Here is a 16,520-nt window from a genome sequence, read left to right as displayed (position 1 = left end):
CCCACTTTCATTCTCAAAATGGAAAATACCATGCACATGCACGGCCAGCAACTGCGTTATTACACTGATATGGTGTCGGGGAACCTCATTCTCCACTTCATAGAATGGTAGAGTTGGAAGGGACCTCCAGGGTATCGTGTCCAACCCCCTGCTCAATGCAGGATCCACTAAACCATCTCAGACCGATGTCTGTCCAACGTCTGTTTGAAGACTTCCATTGAAGGAGACCTCACCATCTCTCATAGCAGCCTGTTCCACTCATTGATCACCCGCACTGTCAAAAAGTTTTTTCTAATATCTAATCTGTATCTCCTCCTTTTCAGTTTCATCCCATTGCTTCTCGTGCTTCCATGTGCAAATGAGAATAATGAGAATAAAGCTGATCCCTCTACACTGTGACAGCCCGAGAGATATTTGTAGACAGCTATTAAGTCTCCTCTCAGTCTTCTTTTTTGCAAGCTAAATATTCCCAGATCCTTTAACCGTTCATCGTACGACATAGTTTGCAGTCCACTCACCATCCTGGTAGCTCTTCTCTGGACTTATTTCAGTTTTTCAATGTCTTTTTTAAAATGTGGTATCAATAATTTATAATGTCCAAGTTGGGACTAACCCTATACGTTAAGCAATGGCAAATAAAGTAAATTTATTTTATTTGTTCCTGAAATGTAATGTTGGTACATAAATTGACATTTGTTTAGAGTTTTTGCAGTGACATCTTTAGTGATATAATCATTTTTTTTTTTTAGTCCAGCAAAGAAAACCTAAGTAGAATTGTATTCATAAGCTGAACTCGACGTCCACCCACCCAGCTGCAGCTTGTACTGAGCGGCAGAAAGCCTATGTACCAAAATTTAAATAATAAAATATACATTATATTTATTTATAGATATTTATTTATAGATAGATAGATATAGATATATGACACATATAAATATATGTGTAAGCTCCCAAGAATTCCAAATAAAACCCATCAGACATATAATGGTATATACCAACTTGGGAAAGTTATTCACAGACAGTAAACAACTTAAATAGTTACCCAAAAGACCATAGGGAAGCACATATCCCAGCAAAGAACGCTTAAGTACAATTGTATATACTCATGAGCTGAACTCAACCTCCACCCATCCAGCTGCATCTTGTACTGAGCAGTGTGAGATCTCAGCTGGAGGAGGAACACTGAGGATCTGTTAGTCGGATTGGTGGGCGATAATTGAGTCTAGCTTATTAATATATTTGGACTCATGAGTTCTCTCATTTTGTAACTGGAAAAAAAAATTATCCAGCCATTCTGACATGGGAAGTACACCAGTCTTGTCAGTTTAATATAACTAATGTATAATGCTTATATTGTGAAATTATGTGACCGATCCTGTTCAAATGATTGTCACTTGCCATACAAATGGCCTCTTCAGAGAGGAAGAGGACATGAACTCTAGCGCCACCTATTGGAAGTAGCAATCCCAAAAGTCAATGTCAACCCATTAATGAGCCTTGTCACATAACTTTGGATAAAAGCCAAACCAGAATCTCAATTTGTAGACACGGTATTTTGTGGTGTTGCCTCTCATCAGTGCAAAGTATGAGATCTGATTTGGCTAGATGAGAGGCTTGCCGCTTGCCATGAATATGTAATTTTTTTAACATGGCGTCTTTCTTTTTGCACCCGGAATGTATATGTAGTCTTGTGAAGCAAGTGGATGTGATCCTCCACTCTTTTCTATGGTCCTATTCATTGGGGATCTGACCTGCTTGGCTCATAATAGTGGAGTTACATAGGATTTGCAAAAAGGAAGGGGGGCCATATCTAAGGAACAGAGAGGTATAGGAACAAAAAAAAAACTAGACCAGGTAAGAAAAGTACATATTCATGACAAGTGGTAGGTCCTCTTTAACACTAGAGAACCAATAGATTTGAATGCTTTTGAGATGTTTCCCATAGAACATAATTGTTAGATTTTTCTTTTTCTAGGGAAGCTCTTTTCAAGAAAGCCAAAACAAAAGCGAAAAGGAAGCCTAGAAAGCGTTCTGACAGCTCTGGAGGATACAACCTTTCGGACATCATTCAGAGCCCACCATCATCAGGTATAGGATGAATTTAGCTTGTGCCTTTAAGCCACTGTTTTTAAAGTACTAATTGATACTGAAATATTACTAATTCGGCATTTACAAGGCAGAATACAAGCACTTTACTTAATGTGAACATTCTTCCTAACGTTCAGTGCAGTATAACTGAGGATAGGTGGTAGGAGAAATAACACCTTCTTGAGTTTGTTTCAGAGACTTTTTCTCTACCTTTTTCCCTTTATTTCATTGTCCCTTTGTCTGTACTCAGCTCTACGTATTGATCTAAATTTCACACTCTTTTATTTTCAGGATTTTTTAAATCTGAGAAAAACAATTCAGTGGAGTCACTTCAGGAGTTGTTAACTTCGGACTCTGAAGGAAGCTTCGCAGGGGCAAGCAGCCCAAGAGATTTACAGTCACCTGACTTCACTGCCACCTTCAGGCTCCAAAGAAATGAGGTTTGTTAGTATTCCTGTTCACAAGTTGTCATCTCCTTTTTTCTTTTCTTCCACTTCCATCATGCTTTACTATATATAATTTGTCTGCTGATAGCATATAAATCTGCACTAAAATATTTGTTTTATGGTTTAAGGCGTAGGGTTAGGTAGTGGTTCTCGGTCATAACTGTTAAGGACCCAGTGTGACCTTCAGTAGCCTCAGACCGTGACATAGAGTATATGGGCAGGCTCCATACTGCTCTGAGACACAGGTTGAAAAGCCATGGAATCACCAGGTGTTCTTGCCTGCTCATACTTCAAGCTAACTCTTGAAGGTTGGAGAGGGATGACGTGGATATTATAAATATGAATGAGTAACCGAGATTAGGCAACATACCTTCTCAGAGCCCCTTTATCTTCTTCCCCCCGCTCTTGGGGGAGGGCATGGTGCAGCCCGTGGGCCACTGTTTTAGCCCTTCGGCTATCTCGGTCCACGGGCTGGACTGGAACAGCCCCCACATAGCCTCCTATATACAGTATGAGCCCCCACATTGCCTCCTGTATACAGTATGAGCCCCCACCTAGCCTCCTGTACACAGTATGAGCCCCCACATAGCCTCCTGTACACAGTATGAGCCCCCACATAGCCTCCTGTATGCAATATGAGCCCCCACATAGCCTCCTGTATACAGCATGAGCCTACACATAGCCCCTCATGTACAGTATGAGCTCCACTTAGCCTCCCATGTACAGCCTGTGCCCCACGTAGCCTCTGATATACAGCCTGTGCCCCACGTAGCCTTTTATATACAGCATGAGCCCCACATAGCCTTTTATATACCGCATGAGCCCCACATAGCCTCTTATGTACAGCATGAGCCCCACATAGCCTCTTATGTACAGCATGAGCCCCACATAGCCCCCTATGTGCAGCATGAGCCCCACATAGCCCCCTATGTGCAGCATGAGCTCCACATAGCCCCCTATGTGCAGCATGAGCCCCACATAGCCCCCTATGTGCAGCATGAGCCCCACATAGCCCCCTATGTGCAGCATGAGCCCCACATAGCCCCCTATGTGCAGCATGAGCCCCACATAGCCCCCTATGTGCAGCATGAGCCCCACATAGCCCCCTATGTGCAGCATGAGCCCCACATAGCCCCCTATGTGCAGCATGAGCCCCACATAGCCCCCTATGTGCAGCATGAGCCCCACATAGCCCCCTATGTGCAGCATGAGCCCCACACAGCCCCCTATGTGCAGCATGAGCCCCACACAGCCCCCTATGTGCAGCATGAGCCCCACACAGCCCCCTATGTACAGCATGAGCCCCACACAGCCCCCTATGTACAGCATGAGCCCCACATAGCCTTTTATATACAGCATGAGCCCCACATAGCCACTTATATACAGCATGAGCCCCACACAGCCCCTATATAGATACAAATATCCCATACACATGAAATAAAACAACATATACTCACCTTGCTCCCGTTCCCCTGGCACTCTGCCTCTGCTCTCTCCCATGCACTGACTCTCCGCAGTCCACAGCTCATGCGATGAAATGACGTAATCGCAACTGCGGACTCGCATGCTGATTGGTGGAAGATGGAGCCAGCGGTGCCGTACTCCAATGTATTCACCACTGTACACATCCAGAGGACACGGAGAACGGTGACAGCGAGCGGCGGATGGACGGCGGGCGGTGGAGGGCACTGTGCGGCCCGTAGGGCTTTGTTTCGGCCCTTCGGCTGTTTCTGTCCACAGGCCAGACTAGAACAGCCAGAGGGCCGGTTGTGGCCTGTGGGCCTCACTGTTTCCAGGTCTGCTTTACAGTATCATCCCAAGGTCCTTCTTCCATTTGGGTCATCTTCTTTGCTCAGTATTGCACTTATCCACTTCTATGTGTAAATCTGTTCCTCTGAGATTTGATCTACGTCCACGCTAGGTCATTCTAATTTTTTCCCTTACAGTATGTTGTGCTCTTGGTTCTTAGCCAGTCCTTGAGGCCAATGCTTACCCTCACTTCACAGTACAGGTTACCCTATAGATGCCAGCCTTCAGAGCTGGAGGGGATTCTCTGTAGTTTGGGATATCTTATCACCTGGGAGAAGACAGTGCTTTCAACTAAGACCGAACCCACGTCCTGCCAGGTCATCCCATCAGAGTAAAGCATACCACACATTGCGCATTTATTTTTGCAAACTTATTTCCAACTCCCTTAATTTGCTCCTGAAAGTGACCGAGGTGGGGTCTGTCAGCATTTAAAGCTACTATAGCCGCCAAATTTGGTCAGCTGTTGGAGAAGGCATACCAGTCAAAAGGCAAGGAGTGCCCCCTTTGGAAGATGGTAGTTCAAGGCAGTGCTTGTGTTCTCCAGTTGTGTATGGCCACTACTTGGTCCTTTCTCCCCACATTAGTGTCTACAGACTGCGTAGCTTTAAACCCACTAATGCCTCTCTCTGTCCTAGGGATCTGCACATGACAGTAGACTAACCACATAGGTTGTATTATTTTTTGCTACACTCTGCAAATACCTTATTTAGTCTTGTAAATTAGGCGACATAGCATCTTCCAACCATTTTTCCCATGGAGGATCGTCTTCCTTGGGTTCTCATATGGCTTTTGTATTATTGGCTTTTAGCCTTGTCCCATGGTTACTCCTAATGCTTAGGTACAAAACAGATTTAATAAAATGTCTGAAGGAGAGGTAGAGCTGGTAAGAGGAGATAACACTTTTTTGCTCCGTGTCCGGCTCCTAGTTGCAGCAGCTATACTCAGGGTTATTTTCTGCGTCCCCCAAATGTACAGGAGATGAGGATTTTACAGCAAGCAACAGAGATCCAATTATTTGAGGCCCGGAGATTGTGTTAAAGGAACGCCAGCAGGTTGTGGTCTTTGTCAATGAGTTACTATTCTCTCTCGTAATGTATAATTCACCAGCGATGAGATCACACATGTTCCTGCTGAGTCTTCTGGATTTTAAGACTGATCATCCTGAAAGGATAGTGGCCACTAGCACATAAACTAGTACATAAACTTAGGTTTCATCACATTCCTTACAAGATCAGGAAAACAATAGTCTATTCTACGCTGGTCCTTCTGCAATTGGTTGCATGTGCTGTAAAGACACGTTCTCGATTCATTTCTGTGTTGTCTTAGACATTTGTGGTTGCAGAAGAATTGTAGAGTCTGTTCTTTATATTCAATAGGAAAGTAGTAAAGTTTACAGTGCAAGTTCCATCACCTCATCCCCAACAGTGAGTGGATCTGCTGGTACTAAGATGCCACAGAACACGGCTTCTTCTCCAAAAGCTATTCCAAACTCAAGGGCTTCTCCCGCTTCATCACCCAACTGGGTTGCAGTGGCATTCAGGTAAGGATGTGTTTCAATGCAGTCAATGGGTTGGCTTTGGAAATTCTATAATGTTTTTTTCATTTTGAATCATAAAATAATTGTAGCAGTCACATAAATACAGAAGAAACGCTGAGCAAGTCAGAGGTTCTCTACAATGCCTATAGTCTTTTTAAGGCAATTTCTTTTTGTGGAAACTGACGTTGTTTTCGACTTTTTTCCCTTCTACAGTCCTGTTAGTCCTCCTGCTATGGACCTAAGAACCATCATGGAAATAGAGGAAAATATACTAAAATGTGGAGCTACACCAAAACTAGTGACTGGGTTAGTACCATTAGTGTTTGAAATAAGGATTTATCAAACCTCTTCCTATGTAACAGAGGCATGTTACTCAAGAGTTTGTATTTGGGCCTCCTCTTTGGTAGCTACGATGAATGAGAAGAGAAGACCCTAAAATCTTGATGGGTGCAGGTCTTCTCTGCTACCCTCGCTTATCTGGAGAATGGGAGACTAATATCAATTGTTTATAGGCTGTCATCCCATAGAAATTCCTACCATCTGTCAGTGAATGATGCTGCCCAGTGTAGGCACCAATATATGGATTATGGAGCTGATTTTGTAGACTATACAATTATGCTTTGATATATTTTTTTACAGAGCGCAGAAGCCTGCGGCTCATGGGATGAAGCTCTCTCAAAAGCAGAGGAAGATGATGGCCATGTCATCTAAAGAGACAAGTGGCAGTGCAGAAAGTGGTACAAGTACTCCCGCTGCAAGTATCAAGAGCCCACCGAAAACCTGGTAAATAGACCTGGGGGCGTTATAGGCCTCTATTACCAGGGCGCTTGTTTTCCATTTGCCCTGGTCTTAGGATAATAAGGAGCGGTGCTTAATGCACAGTGTGAACATGCACATTTGGGCATACATCCATAAATGTAAGACTTATACAAGTGTAGACGTAGGTTTACAAGAGTTCCCAGACAATCATTTTAAGGTTTGCTTTTTTATTAAAGCCAGGGGTATGTATAGTTTGTAGTCCTTTAAATATGCTTCTCATAGGGTTAATTCAAATTTTCTGTAATGGAGAGGGTGCATTGCAGGGAGGTGTGCAGAAGTATTAGGATTCCAGGCGTCATTATATCATTAGGTTTCATTACTTCTTCCGCACGGTATCCTTTATGCTTTTCCTGGTGTACGGTAACGTTTCTGGTTTTATTGATATAAACCATTTACTGTTTCAGCTGTGTTTTAGTTTTCAATAATATTTATTGTAATTTTGCAACAATTTTAAAGTAGAACAGTGAAAAATAAAAGGGCATTTAACGCTTGTTAGTGAAATGGTAATTTCCCCACCTGTTTCAGATAAAATCTTGGCCCGAGTCCGTCAGCACTCTCCAAGATTAGAAGTCCAATTCCCTTGTAAATGCGGCAGAACGTCCTATTGTGTCAGGCAATTATTTAGCCCGGCGTTCTTTATAAATAGCAGATTATCTGCACTACGTTCTCTTGCTGAGCATAGCCTGATCTTTTGCTTCAGTTCGTATGTACATTAACAATCAATGAATTATTCTGGCAGGGACGGTTGGTTTCCATTCATAACTTAAGTGGTGTGCAACTTGTGAAATCCATTGAAATGAAATACTTGCTATGGAAATCCAGCAGTATTTCTGGCGCTGTTGTGTGCCAGACGGGTGGGAACTTCAGAAGAGTAAGGACTAAGAATACCTCAGACTTCCCATTCCAGAAGAAACCTCTGTTTTTCTTCCATCTTTTAAGCTATGAAATAAATTCTTCTACAGTTCGTTAGCCAGAGATAAGTCATCTTAGGTGAATCTGTCAAATTTCTGTTTCCGAGTGGGTTACAGGATATAACTCAAAAGATTAAAGTGTATTTATAGGGCCTAAAGTCTTACTCTAGCCCCAGTGATCCAGTTTAATAATATGTACTTAAAGGGCACCCGTCACATTTAAAAACGTAGGCTGTGATTCATTAACTATGGTGTTTTGTGCGCCAGTCTTAATGAGGGGAAAGCTGAAATAAGATGTGTAAATTCATTAAAAGGCACACACTACATATTGAATTTGGTGCATCTTATTGGCGTGCGCCTATCCAGAAATGTTACTCCAGACAGAAACTGGAGTAACTTTTCTGGTGTAAGAAACACCGCCACTTTCCCAGAGCTAGACAGCGGGAGTAGCCACACCTTGTCCCGCCACGCGCTGGCTTCTCCCCGGTTCTGCTCATTTTGGCAGAACTGTGTTGCACAAAAAATTTGCGACCAGTTTTCTGACATAAACAATTCGCTTCGGCCCTGTAGTCTTTCAATCAATCCATAGGGGCAGCACCGTGGCTCAGTGGTTAGCACAGCAGCATTGCAGCGCTGGGGTCCTGGGTTCAAATCCCACCAAGGACAATATCTGCAAGGAGTTTATATGTTCTCCCTGTGTTTGTGTGGGTTTCCTCCGGGTTCTCCAGTTTACCCCCACGCTCCAAAGACATACTGATAGGGAATGTAGATTGTAAGCCCCAATGGGGACAGTGCCCGTAATATCTGTAAAGCGGTGTGGAATTAATGGTGCTATATAAGTGATTAAAATAAATACACCAATCGCTCTTATTTCTGCCCGCCTCTCCTTCGAGAAGAAAGGGTCATAGTTCTATACTGAGCTGCTCTGCCCCATCTCTAATGATGGGTTTTGTCTAGCGATACAAAACACTGGTAGCCATTTAAGGCTGGTCTTTTATTTCTAAAACAGCTAATCAGCGAGGAAGAGGACTAGAACTCTAGCGCCACCTATTGGAAGCAGCGATCCTAAAAGTCAATATTGACTCTTTAACGAGCCTTGCACTATAACTTCGAATAAAAGCCAAACCAGAATCTCAGTTAGTACACACTGTGTTTCGGGATATTGCCTCTCATTAGTTCAAAGTATGAGATCTGATTTGGCTAGGTGAGAGGCTCTGGATTGCGGTCTAAGGGGTAATGTTTCTCCTTGTGGAGAGTTACAAACCTGTTTGGCTTTTATCCTAAGTCATATTTCAAGGCTTGTTAAAGAGTCGATATTGACTTTAGGATCGCTGCTTCCAGTAGGTGGCATAGAGTTCTACTTTTCTTCTTCTCTGATGGGACAATTAGCATATTTAATTTCCCAGAAGAGCATGCATGGCGTATAATTCTCCTCACTCTGACATGCCAGGCTTGGCTTGTCACTCTCCACAAGGAGAAACGTTACCCATTAGGCCCTAAAACAGTAAAATCATATGATGTTTAAAGTGATTGGATGTTATGAGCAACAAGGATTTCTTTCTTTTTTTTCCATATTGTTTTGGAATACCATGTCTTTACATTTTAAATTAATGTTTTTATATTGCAAACCAAGCCAGGCATAGTTCTCTTTTGTCCCTCAGGCAGGTGGGCACATCACTCCAGAAATGTAGGAACAGATTGTAATATTGAGTAGTACAGTTTTTGGAGGCCTCTAACCAGATACAGTGACAGCCACCCTGTGATTTGTTAGAAGGTTGATTTAGACATGGGAAAGGGGTCTTTACAGTTAAAGCAGTCCATCTTTGGTATGTTCTACAAGAGCTATCAATGGTAGATACTATTACAGCATTCAAAATAGGTAAATGCATATCCAATAACGTTGACGGGTGTAGTTAATCGAACAATAAATATAATATATAATTATTAAATATTAATATAATTAATTTAAGGAAATTTTCTAAAATGTGTGACGGAATGTTGGCCAGCAAATTTCTCTTTTGTCTTAGTCTGAATAAGAAAATAAATTTGCACCAAAGTTCAAATTTTCTCAGCGTAACTTTGTAATTGCATTGTGGGAGATGTAGTTCTCATCCATGACTGCAATGACTAATTCCTTCTCACACTCGTCTCCTGCAGGGCAACCTCTTTACATCACGATGGAGAACCTAAGTCATTCCGTGACGTCCTTCGACAAGAGCAAAAATCTGTTGTTTTAAGTACACTGGGAGATACTGGAAAAAAATCCACCCATGCAGCAGAAGCAGAGCCTCACAAATCTGCAAGGTGAAAGAATAGGGCGTATTGATGGTTGGGAATCTGACATCTGTGCATGTCCCAGATTAGGAATGTATTGTAGAACGGAGTCCAGATGCGGCAGATTATCTTCACTACTGGATTTACTGCAAATCTATATCAATTGCACAACAAAATTCAAAGTTGTTACATGCAGATTTTGCAGTGGATTCCCCACTGATTTCTTTAGGATGAAGGGGTGAAATACACACATGGACAAAATTGTTGGTATACATCTGATAATAATGTAAGAAAAACACACAATGATCCCTGAAATAATATTTTTTTAATATAAATTTACTGAATATCAACTAATGAAAATCAGACATTGCTGAATTGTAGTTCAACAAAAAAAACTACTGAAAATGGCCTGGACAGAAAAGTGATACCCTTGAGAGAATATTGAAAAAAAATTGACCATAAGGATATGTTAAATTAAAGAGGTTGTCCAATACTTTTACATTGACGGCCTATACATAGCATAAGTCAATGTCTGATCGGCCGGGGTTCCCCCTGACACCCCCGCTAATCAGCTGTCTGTGTCGGCGGCCCACAGACGGAGGTGCTCACTTACCAAGCTGCTCCGTCTACTTGTAGTGGCCGGGGCTTGGTACTACACATCTGCCTCCAATTCAAATCAGTAGAGGTACAGAGTGACTGCAGACTTATCGTGTCAGAAAGCTTGGTCTGAGCCGCAGGTCACGGGTCCTCCAACAGGATAATGACCCAAAATACAGAGCTGAAAGCATCTAAGAATGGCGAATTGGACTATTCTGAAGTGGCCTTCTTTGAGCCCTGATCTAAAATCTTGTGAACATCTGTAGAAGGAGCTGAAACATGCCGTCTGGAGAAGTCCCCCTTCACACCTGAAACAGCTGGAGCAGTTTTCTCACGAGGAGTGGCCAAAATATCTGTGGAATGGTGCAGAAGTCTCATTGACAGTTACAGGAATCTTTGGTTTGCAGTGATTGCCTCAAAAGGTTGTGCAACAAAATATTAAAGGAGTTGCCCACTACTAGGACAACCCCTTATCAATCTGAATGTTTGCCCCCTTTAAAATAAAAACACTTCTACTCACCTCCGGTCCCCGCGCTGTTCCAGCTGTGTTAGCACTCGCGGTCTCTGGGTTCATGTGACGTTATGTCATGTGAGCCCTGCACCCAATCAGTGCTGGCGTGTCTGCCCCCGTCTTCGGGCGTATATATAATCAGGAGGAAGTGAGCGCATGTGAGCCCCGGGAACTGATACCGCTGGAACGGTTCTGGCTCTGGTGGAGATGATCAGTGTTTTTATTTTAACAGGGGCAGACGTTCAGATCGAGAAGGGGTTGTCCTAGTAGTGGGAAACTCCTTTAAGTTAAGGGTACCATCATTTTTGTCCAGGCCATTTTCATTAGTGTGTTTTGAGTCTGATTTTCATTAGTTGATATTCAGTAAATCTACATTGAAATTTGCTTTTGTCAGTTTCAAGTCATTTCATTGACCATTGTGGCTTTTTCTTACTTTAACAGAAGGGTACCAACAATTTTGTGCAAGTGTGTGTGTGTATATGTCAAAAATGTTCACCCTAGTCATATTAGAATAAGTCTCTTTCAGCAAAAAAAATTAGCATCATGCTTAGATTTTTGTGCAGAATTTTTCTTCTTCATGTGAATGGGGTTTTTAGAACCCCATCCACTTACATTGTAATACTGAACCCACACCCCCACTTTGCCACATCTGAACATACCCTAACAGTTTTGTCATGTGCACACAGTATACATCTAAACTCTGCACCTAACAAGGAACTTCATGGGCCTGTCTGCATTGCCAATGGCACCCGGTTATATAATCTTCCATTGCATGTTCATTCTTTTAGATGATTTTCATAAATCTCTGTTCTCCCTTAGGCTGGTATGGTAATGGGCTGATCATACAATGGCCTGTCTGTCTGCACACTGATTTAGTTTGTAGACTGGATTAGTAGATGTTACCATTTTATAGAGGAATTCTGGTGCAGATTCATGTGTTTACTGCCATAGCCCCAGAATGACGTTTCCAGACTTTATAGGACTAGTTTGCTATTAGCCCATTGACTGCGGGACTTCATGACCGGCATAATTGGTGGAACTTTGCATTGTACCTTGTGTTCAGATCTAAACCACTTTTTAGGAAGAGGATTATACATAGCCATTGACATAGTGGTAGCTGTAACCTCTTCATATCTTTAGTTTTTATGACTTTTCCCTTCTGTCCTGAAGGACCAGTATAATTACTATTTTGCTTCAAATATTTATTGAGCAGGAACTGAAGCTTTGTGTGTGTGAACTGAGAAAATGTAGAAAAACCTATTTTTGAGCGTGTGTATTTTTGGTCCATGTTTGTATAGTGAATGCGCTCCCATACTGGAAGGGATATTGCTGCGGTCTGGGTGTAGTTTTCCATTCTGCACCCTTTCCTGTAGTGTTGTTGCATAAATCTGCACACTAAACTCCAAAGAGAGGAATAAAGTGAAAATGCCAAGAATATTGTAGAGTCCTGGTGCATGGAAGGTTCAAGATTGGCTAGAAAATATCTAAATGTTAGCTCAGCAGTGATCAGAAGCGGGTCACATCGGGGAGCTGTTGCTGTACTATACATCCCTAGGACCAAACACTTGTGGGAACTTGTCTCCTTCTATTATAGCCCCAAGTAAGCATGAAATATTGTGCTGTTTGGCCAATGGCATCTAATGAAGAATACAGCAGACTCAAGGTAACGGGTCTACTGTGTTCATGTAGATACACTGTGACCATCAGTCACTGCTTGGTGGGTACAGGGCGAATACTCAATAAAACAGTGGACTAATACTAACTGCTATATATGGTCACAGTCATTTTAACTAACGTTTAATAAATCGGTATGTGATTATAAGAAACTTTGTAATATATCTTATCAGATAAATCTGCTTCTTTATCCATTTGTGAACCACTTCTTCCCCTGCCTCTTGAGCACACCATCTATTCTGAGAAGCTAGTTTATCCATTTATCAACCACTTCTTCCCCTGCCTCCTGAGCTCACCATCCGTTCTGAGAAGCTAGTTTATCCATTTATCAACCTCTTCTTCCCCTGCCCCCTGAGCTCACCATCCATTCTGAGAAGCTAGTTTATCCATTTATGAACCACTTCTTCTCCTGCCCCCTGAGCTCACCATCCATTCTGAGAAGCTAGTTTATCCATTTATGAGCCACTTCTTCCCCTGCCTCTTGAGCTCACCATCCATTCTGAGAAGCTAGTTTATCCATTTATGAGCCACTTCTTCTCCTGCCTCCTGAGCTCACCATCCATTCTGAGAAGCTAGTTTATCCATTTATGAGCCACTTCTTCTCCTGCCTCCTGAGCTCACCATCCATTCTGAGAAGCTAGTTTATCCATTTATGAGCCACTTCTTCCCCTGCCTCTTGAGCTTACCATCCATTCTGAGAAGCTAGTTTATCCATTTATGGTGGATAATCTCCTGCCTCCTGAGCTCACCATCCATTCTGAGAAGCTAGTTTATCCATTTATGAGCCACTTCTTCTCCTGCCTCCTGAGCTCACCATCCATTCTGAGAAGCTAGTTTATCCATTTATGAGCCACTTCTTCTCCTGCCTCCTGAGCTCACCATCCATTCTGAGAAGCTAGTTTATCCATTTATGAGCCACTTCTTCCCCTGCCTCTTGAGCTTACCATCCATTCTGAGAAGCTAGTTTATCCATTTATGGTGGATAATCTCCTGCCTCCTGAGCTCACCATCCATTCTGAGAAGCTAGTTTATCCATTTATGGTGGATAATCTCCTGCCTCCTGAGCTCACCATCCATTCTGAGAAGCTAGTTTATCCATTTATGGTGGATAATCTCCTGCCTCCTGAGCTCACCATCCATTCTGAGAAGCTAGCTTATCCATTTATGGTGGATAATCTCCTGCCTCCTGAGCTCACCATCCATTCTGAGAAGCTAGTTGATCCATTTATGGTGGATAATCTCCTGCCTCCTGAGCTCACCATCCGTTCTGAGAAGCTAGTTTATCCATTTATCAACCTCTTCTTCCCCTGCCCCCTGAGCTCACCATCCATTCTGAGAAGCTAGTTTATCCATTTATGAACCACTTCTTCTCCTGCCCCCTGAGCTCACCATCCATTCTGAGAAGCTAGTTTATCCATTTATGAGCCACTTCTTCCCCTGCCTCTTGAGCTCACCATCCATTCTGAGAAGCTAGTTTATCCATTTATGAGCCACTTCTTCTCCTGCCTCCTGAGCTCACCATCCATTCTGAGAAGCTAGTTTATCTATTTATGAGCCACTTCTTCTCCTGCCTCCTGAGCTCACCATCCATTCTGAGAAGCTAGTTTATCCATTTATGAGCCACTTCTTCCCCTGCCTCTTGAGCTTACCATCCATTCTGAGAAGCTAGTTTATCCATTTATGGTGGATAATCTCCTGCCTCCTGAGCTCACCATCCATTCTGAGAAGCTAGTTTATCCATTTATGAGCCACTTCTTCTCCTGCCTCCTGAGCTCACCATCCATTCTGAGAAGCTAGTTTATCCATTTATGAGCCACTTCTTCTCCTGCCTCCTGAGCTCACCATCCATTCTGAGAAGCTAGTTTATCCATTTATGGTGGATAATCTCCTGCCTCCTGAGCTCACCATCCATTCTGAGAAGCTAGTTGATCCATTTATGGTGGATAATCTCCTGCTTCCTGAGCTCACCATCCATTCTGAGAAGCTAGTTTATCCATTTATGACCCACTTCTTCTCCTGCCTCCTGAACTCACCATCCATTCTCAGAAGCAGCTAAAATCCATCTAACAAGACAACAGCAACTGTTGGCTCTCTTATTGATCACATTACATCTGGGCTATTTAAAGCTTATGGAGGAGAAGGAGTGAGAAAAAAACATGTTCAGAGACTGGCAGATTATGCTACAGCCTCTTAGAAGTGATTTAGTTTATCTCAGAGCTGAATTCACCGCAACATAGCTCAGTACTGCTGTATAATGTTTTCTGTGCTGATGCTTCTGTCTGTGTGCTACACAGATAGAGGAAAGAGCAGGGAGCCATCTCTCTATTTGCACTGTCTTCTATAGCGGACATCATAGCAGATACAGAACTGAAAAGTAGAGAGATCCCGCAGGGAAAAACTGTTGAAAAATGCAGGATACAAGTCATATAATGGCCAGAAATAGTCATTTATCATGAAAACACACACTAGACAACCTATTCTGAAAAGTCACCTGAAATTGATGGTGCACTTTAAAATCTGAATTATAAGACTTCTAGGTAAGGGTGCAACCCCTCATGATTGAGCCATCACTAAAGCTGGCCTTGTTTTTATCTTTATACTAAGTCAGTATGACGGGTGAATTCTTTGTTATAGAGACGTGTGTGTGTATATATATGTGTATATATATAATATATATATATATATATATATATATATATATATATATATATATATATATATGTATATATGGTGGTCCAAAAGTAGGTGGACAGAAAGTGTAATAAGGTTATGAAGGGGGAGATTTATCAAACATGGTGTAAAGTGAAACTGGCTCAGTTGCCCTTAGCAACCAATCAGATTCCACTTTTCATTCCTCACAGACTCTTTGGAAAATGAAAGGTGGAATCTGATTGGTTGCTAAGGGCAACTGAGCCAGTTTCACAGATCAAGTTTTCACAGATAGATCTCCCCTAAATCTGTTTTCTTTTCAGATAATTCAGATAACACATAATGGCAAATAATTTAAATACAGATCAAGGAAAATGGATTTTAACAGAGTATTGGAAATCTCAAAATGCTGAAACCGCTAGAGAAAATTGGGTTGAAACATTTGGTACTCAAGCCCCAAAGAGACAAACCATTTACCGCATTCGTGACAAGTTCAATGCCACTGGCTCAATCCTTAATGCTCCAAAAACTGGTCGCCCCAAAACAGTCTGTACAGAAGATAATAAACAACTTGTTGCTGAAACATTTGTTCAGAGTCCAAAAAAGTCCGCAAAAGAGCCTCTTTGGAATTGGGAATTTCATGAGCTTCTATCATGCGAATCCTGAAATCTATTGGGTGGAAAGCTTATCGTGCACGACTAATTCATGGTTTATTGGAGGATGATCCAGACAGGCGGCTGCAATTTAGTAATATATATATATATACACTGCTCAAAAAAAAATAAAGGGAACACTCAAATAACACATCCTAGATCTGAATGAATGAAATATTCTCATTGAATACTTTGTTCTGTACAAAGTTGAATGTGCTGACAACAAAATCACACAAAAATCATCAATGGAAATCAAATTTATTAACCAATGGAGGCCTGGATTTGGAGTCACCCCCAAAATTAAAGTGGAAAAACACACTACAGGCTGATCCAACTTTGATGTAATGTCCTTAAAACAAGTCAAAATGAGGCTCAGTATTGTGTGTGGCCTCCACGTGCCTGTATGACCTCCCTACAACGACTGGGCATGCTCCTGATGAGGTTGCGGATGGTCTCCTGTGAGCTCTCCTCCCAGACCTGGACTAAAGCATCCGCCAACTCCTGGACAGTCTGTGACGTTGGTGGATGGAGCGAGACATGATGCCCCAGATG

At 42.3% G+C, this 16,520-nt stretch overlaps 1 protein-coding gene across 1 annotated transcript in view; it reads left to right on the top strand.

Annotated features, from left to right (window-relative positions):
* IBTK (inhibitor of Bruton tyrosine kinase) overlaps positions 1–16,520 on the top strand; it is a 108,035-nt gene that overhangs the window by 82,083 nt on the left and 9,432 nt on the right. Inside the window, exons 21-26 of the mRNA XM_073675619.1 lie at positions 1,976–2,088; positions 2,380–2,528; positions 5,720–5,883; positions 6,094–6,186; positions 6,520–6,663; positions 9,768–9,914. Of these exons, the coding sequence (XP_073531720.1) occupies positions 1,976–2,088; positions 2,380–2,528; positions 5,720–5,883; positions 6,094–6,186; positions 6,520–6,663; positions 9,768–9,914 (810 nt within the window). The remainder of the gene's footprint in view (positions 1–1,975; positions 2,089–2,379; positions 2,529–5,719; positions 5,884–6,093; positions 6,187–6,519; positions 6,664–9,767; positions 9,915–16,520) is intronic.

Source organism: Phyllobates terribilis, unplaced genomic scaffold (assembly GCF_046119375.1).
Source record: "Phyllobates terribilis strain yellow unplaced genomic scaffold, ASM4611937v1 Scaffold_3__8_contigs__length_932513732, whole genome shotgun sequence".
NCBI lineage: Eukaryota > Metazoa > Chordata > Amphibia > Anura > Dendrobatidae > Phyllobates > Phyllobates terribilis.
The sequence above is the reverse complement of the archived record's forward strand: the minus strand, read 5'-3'. Positions and strand labels throughout refer to the sequence as shown.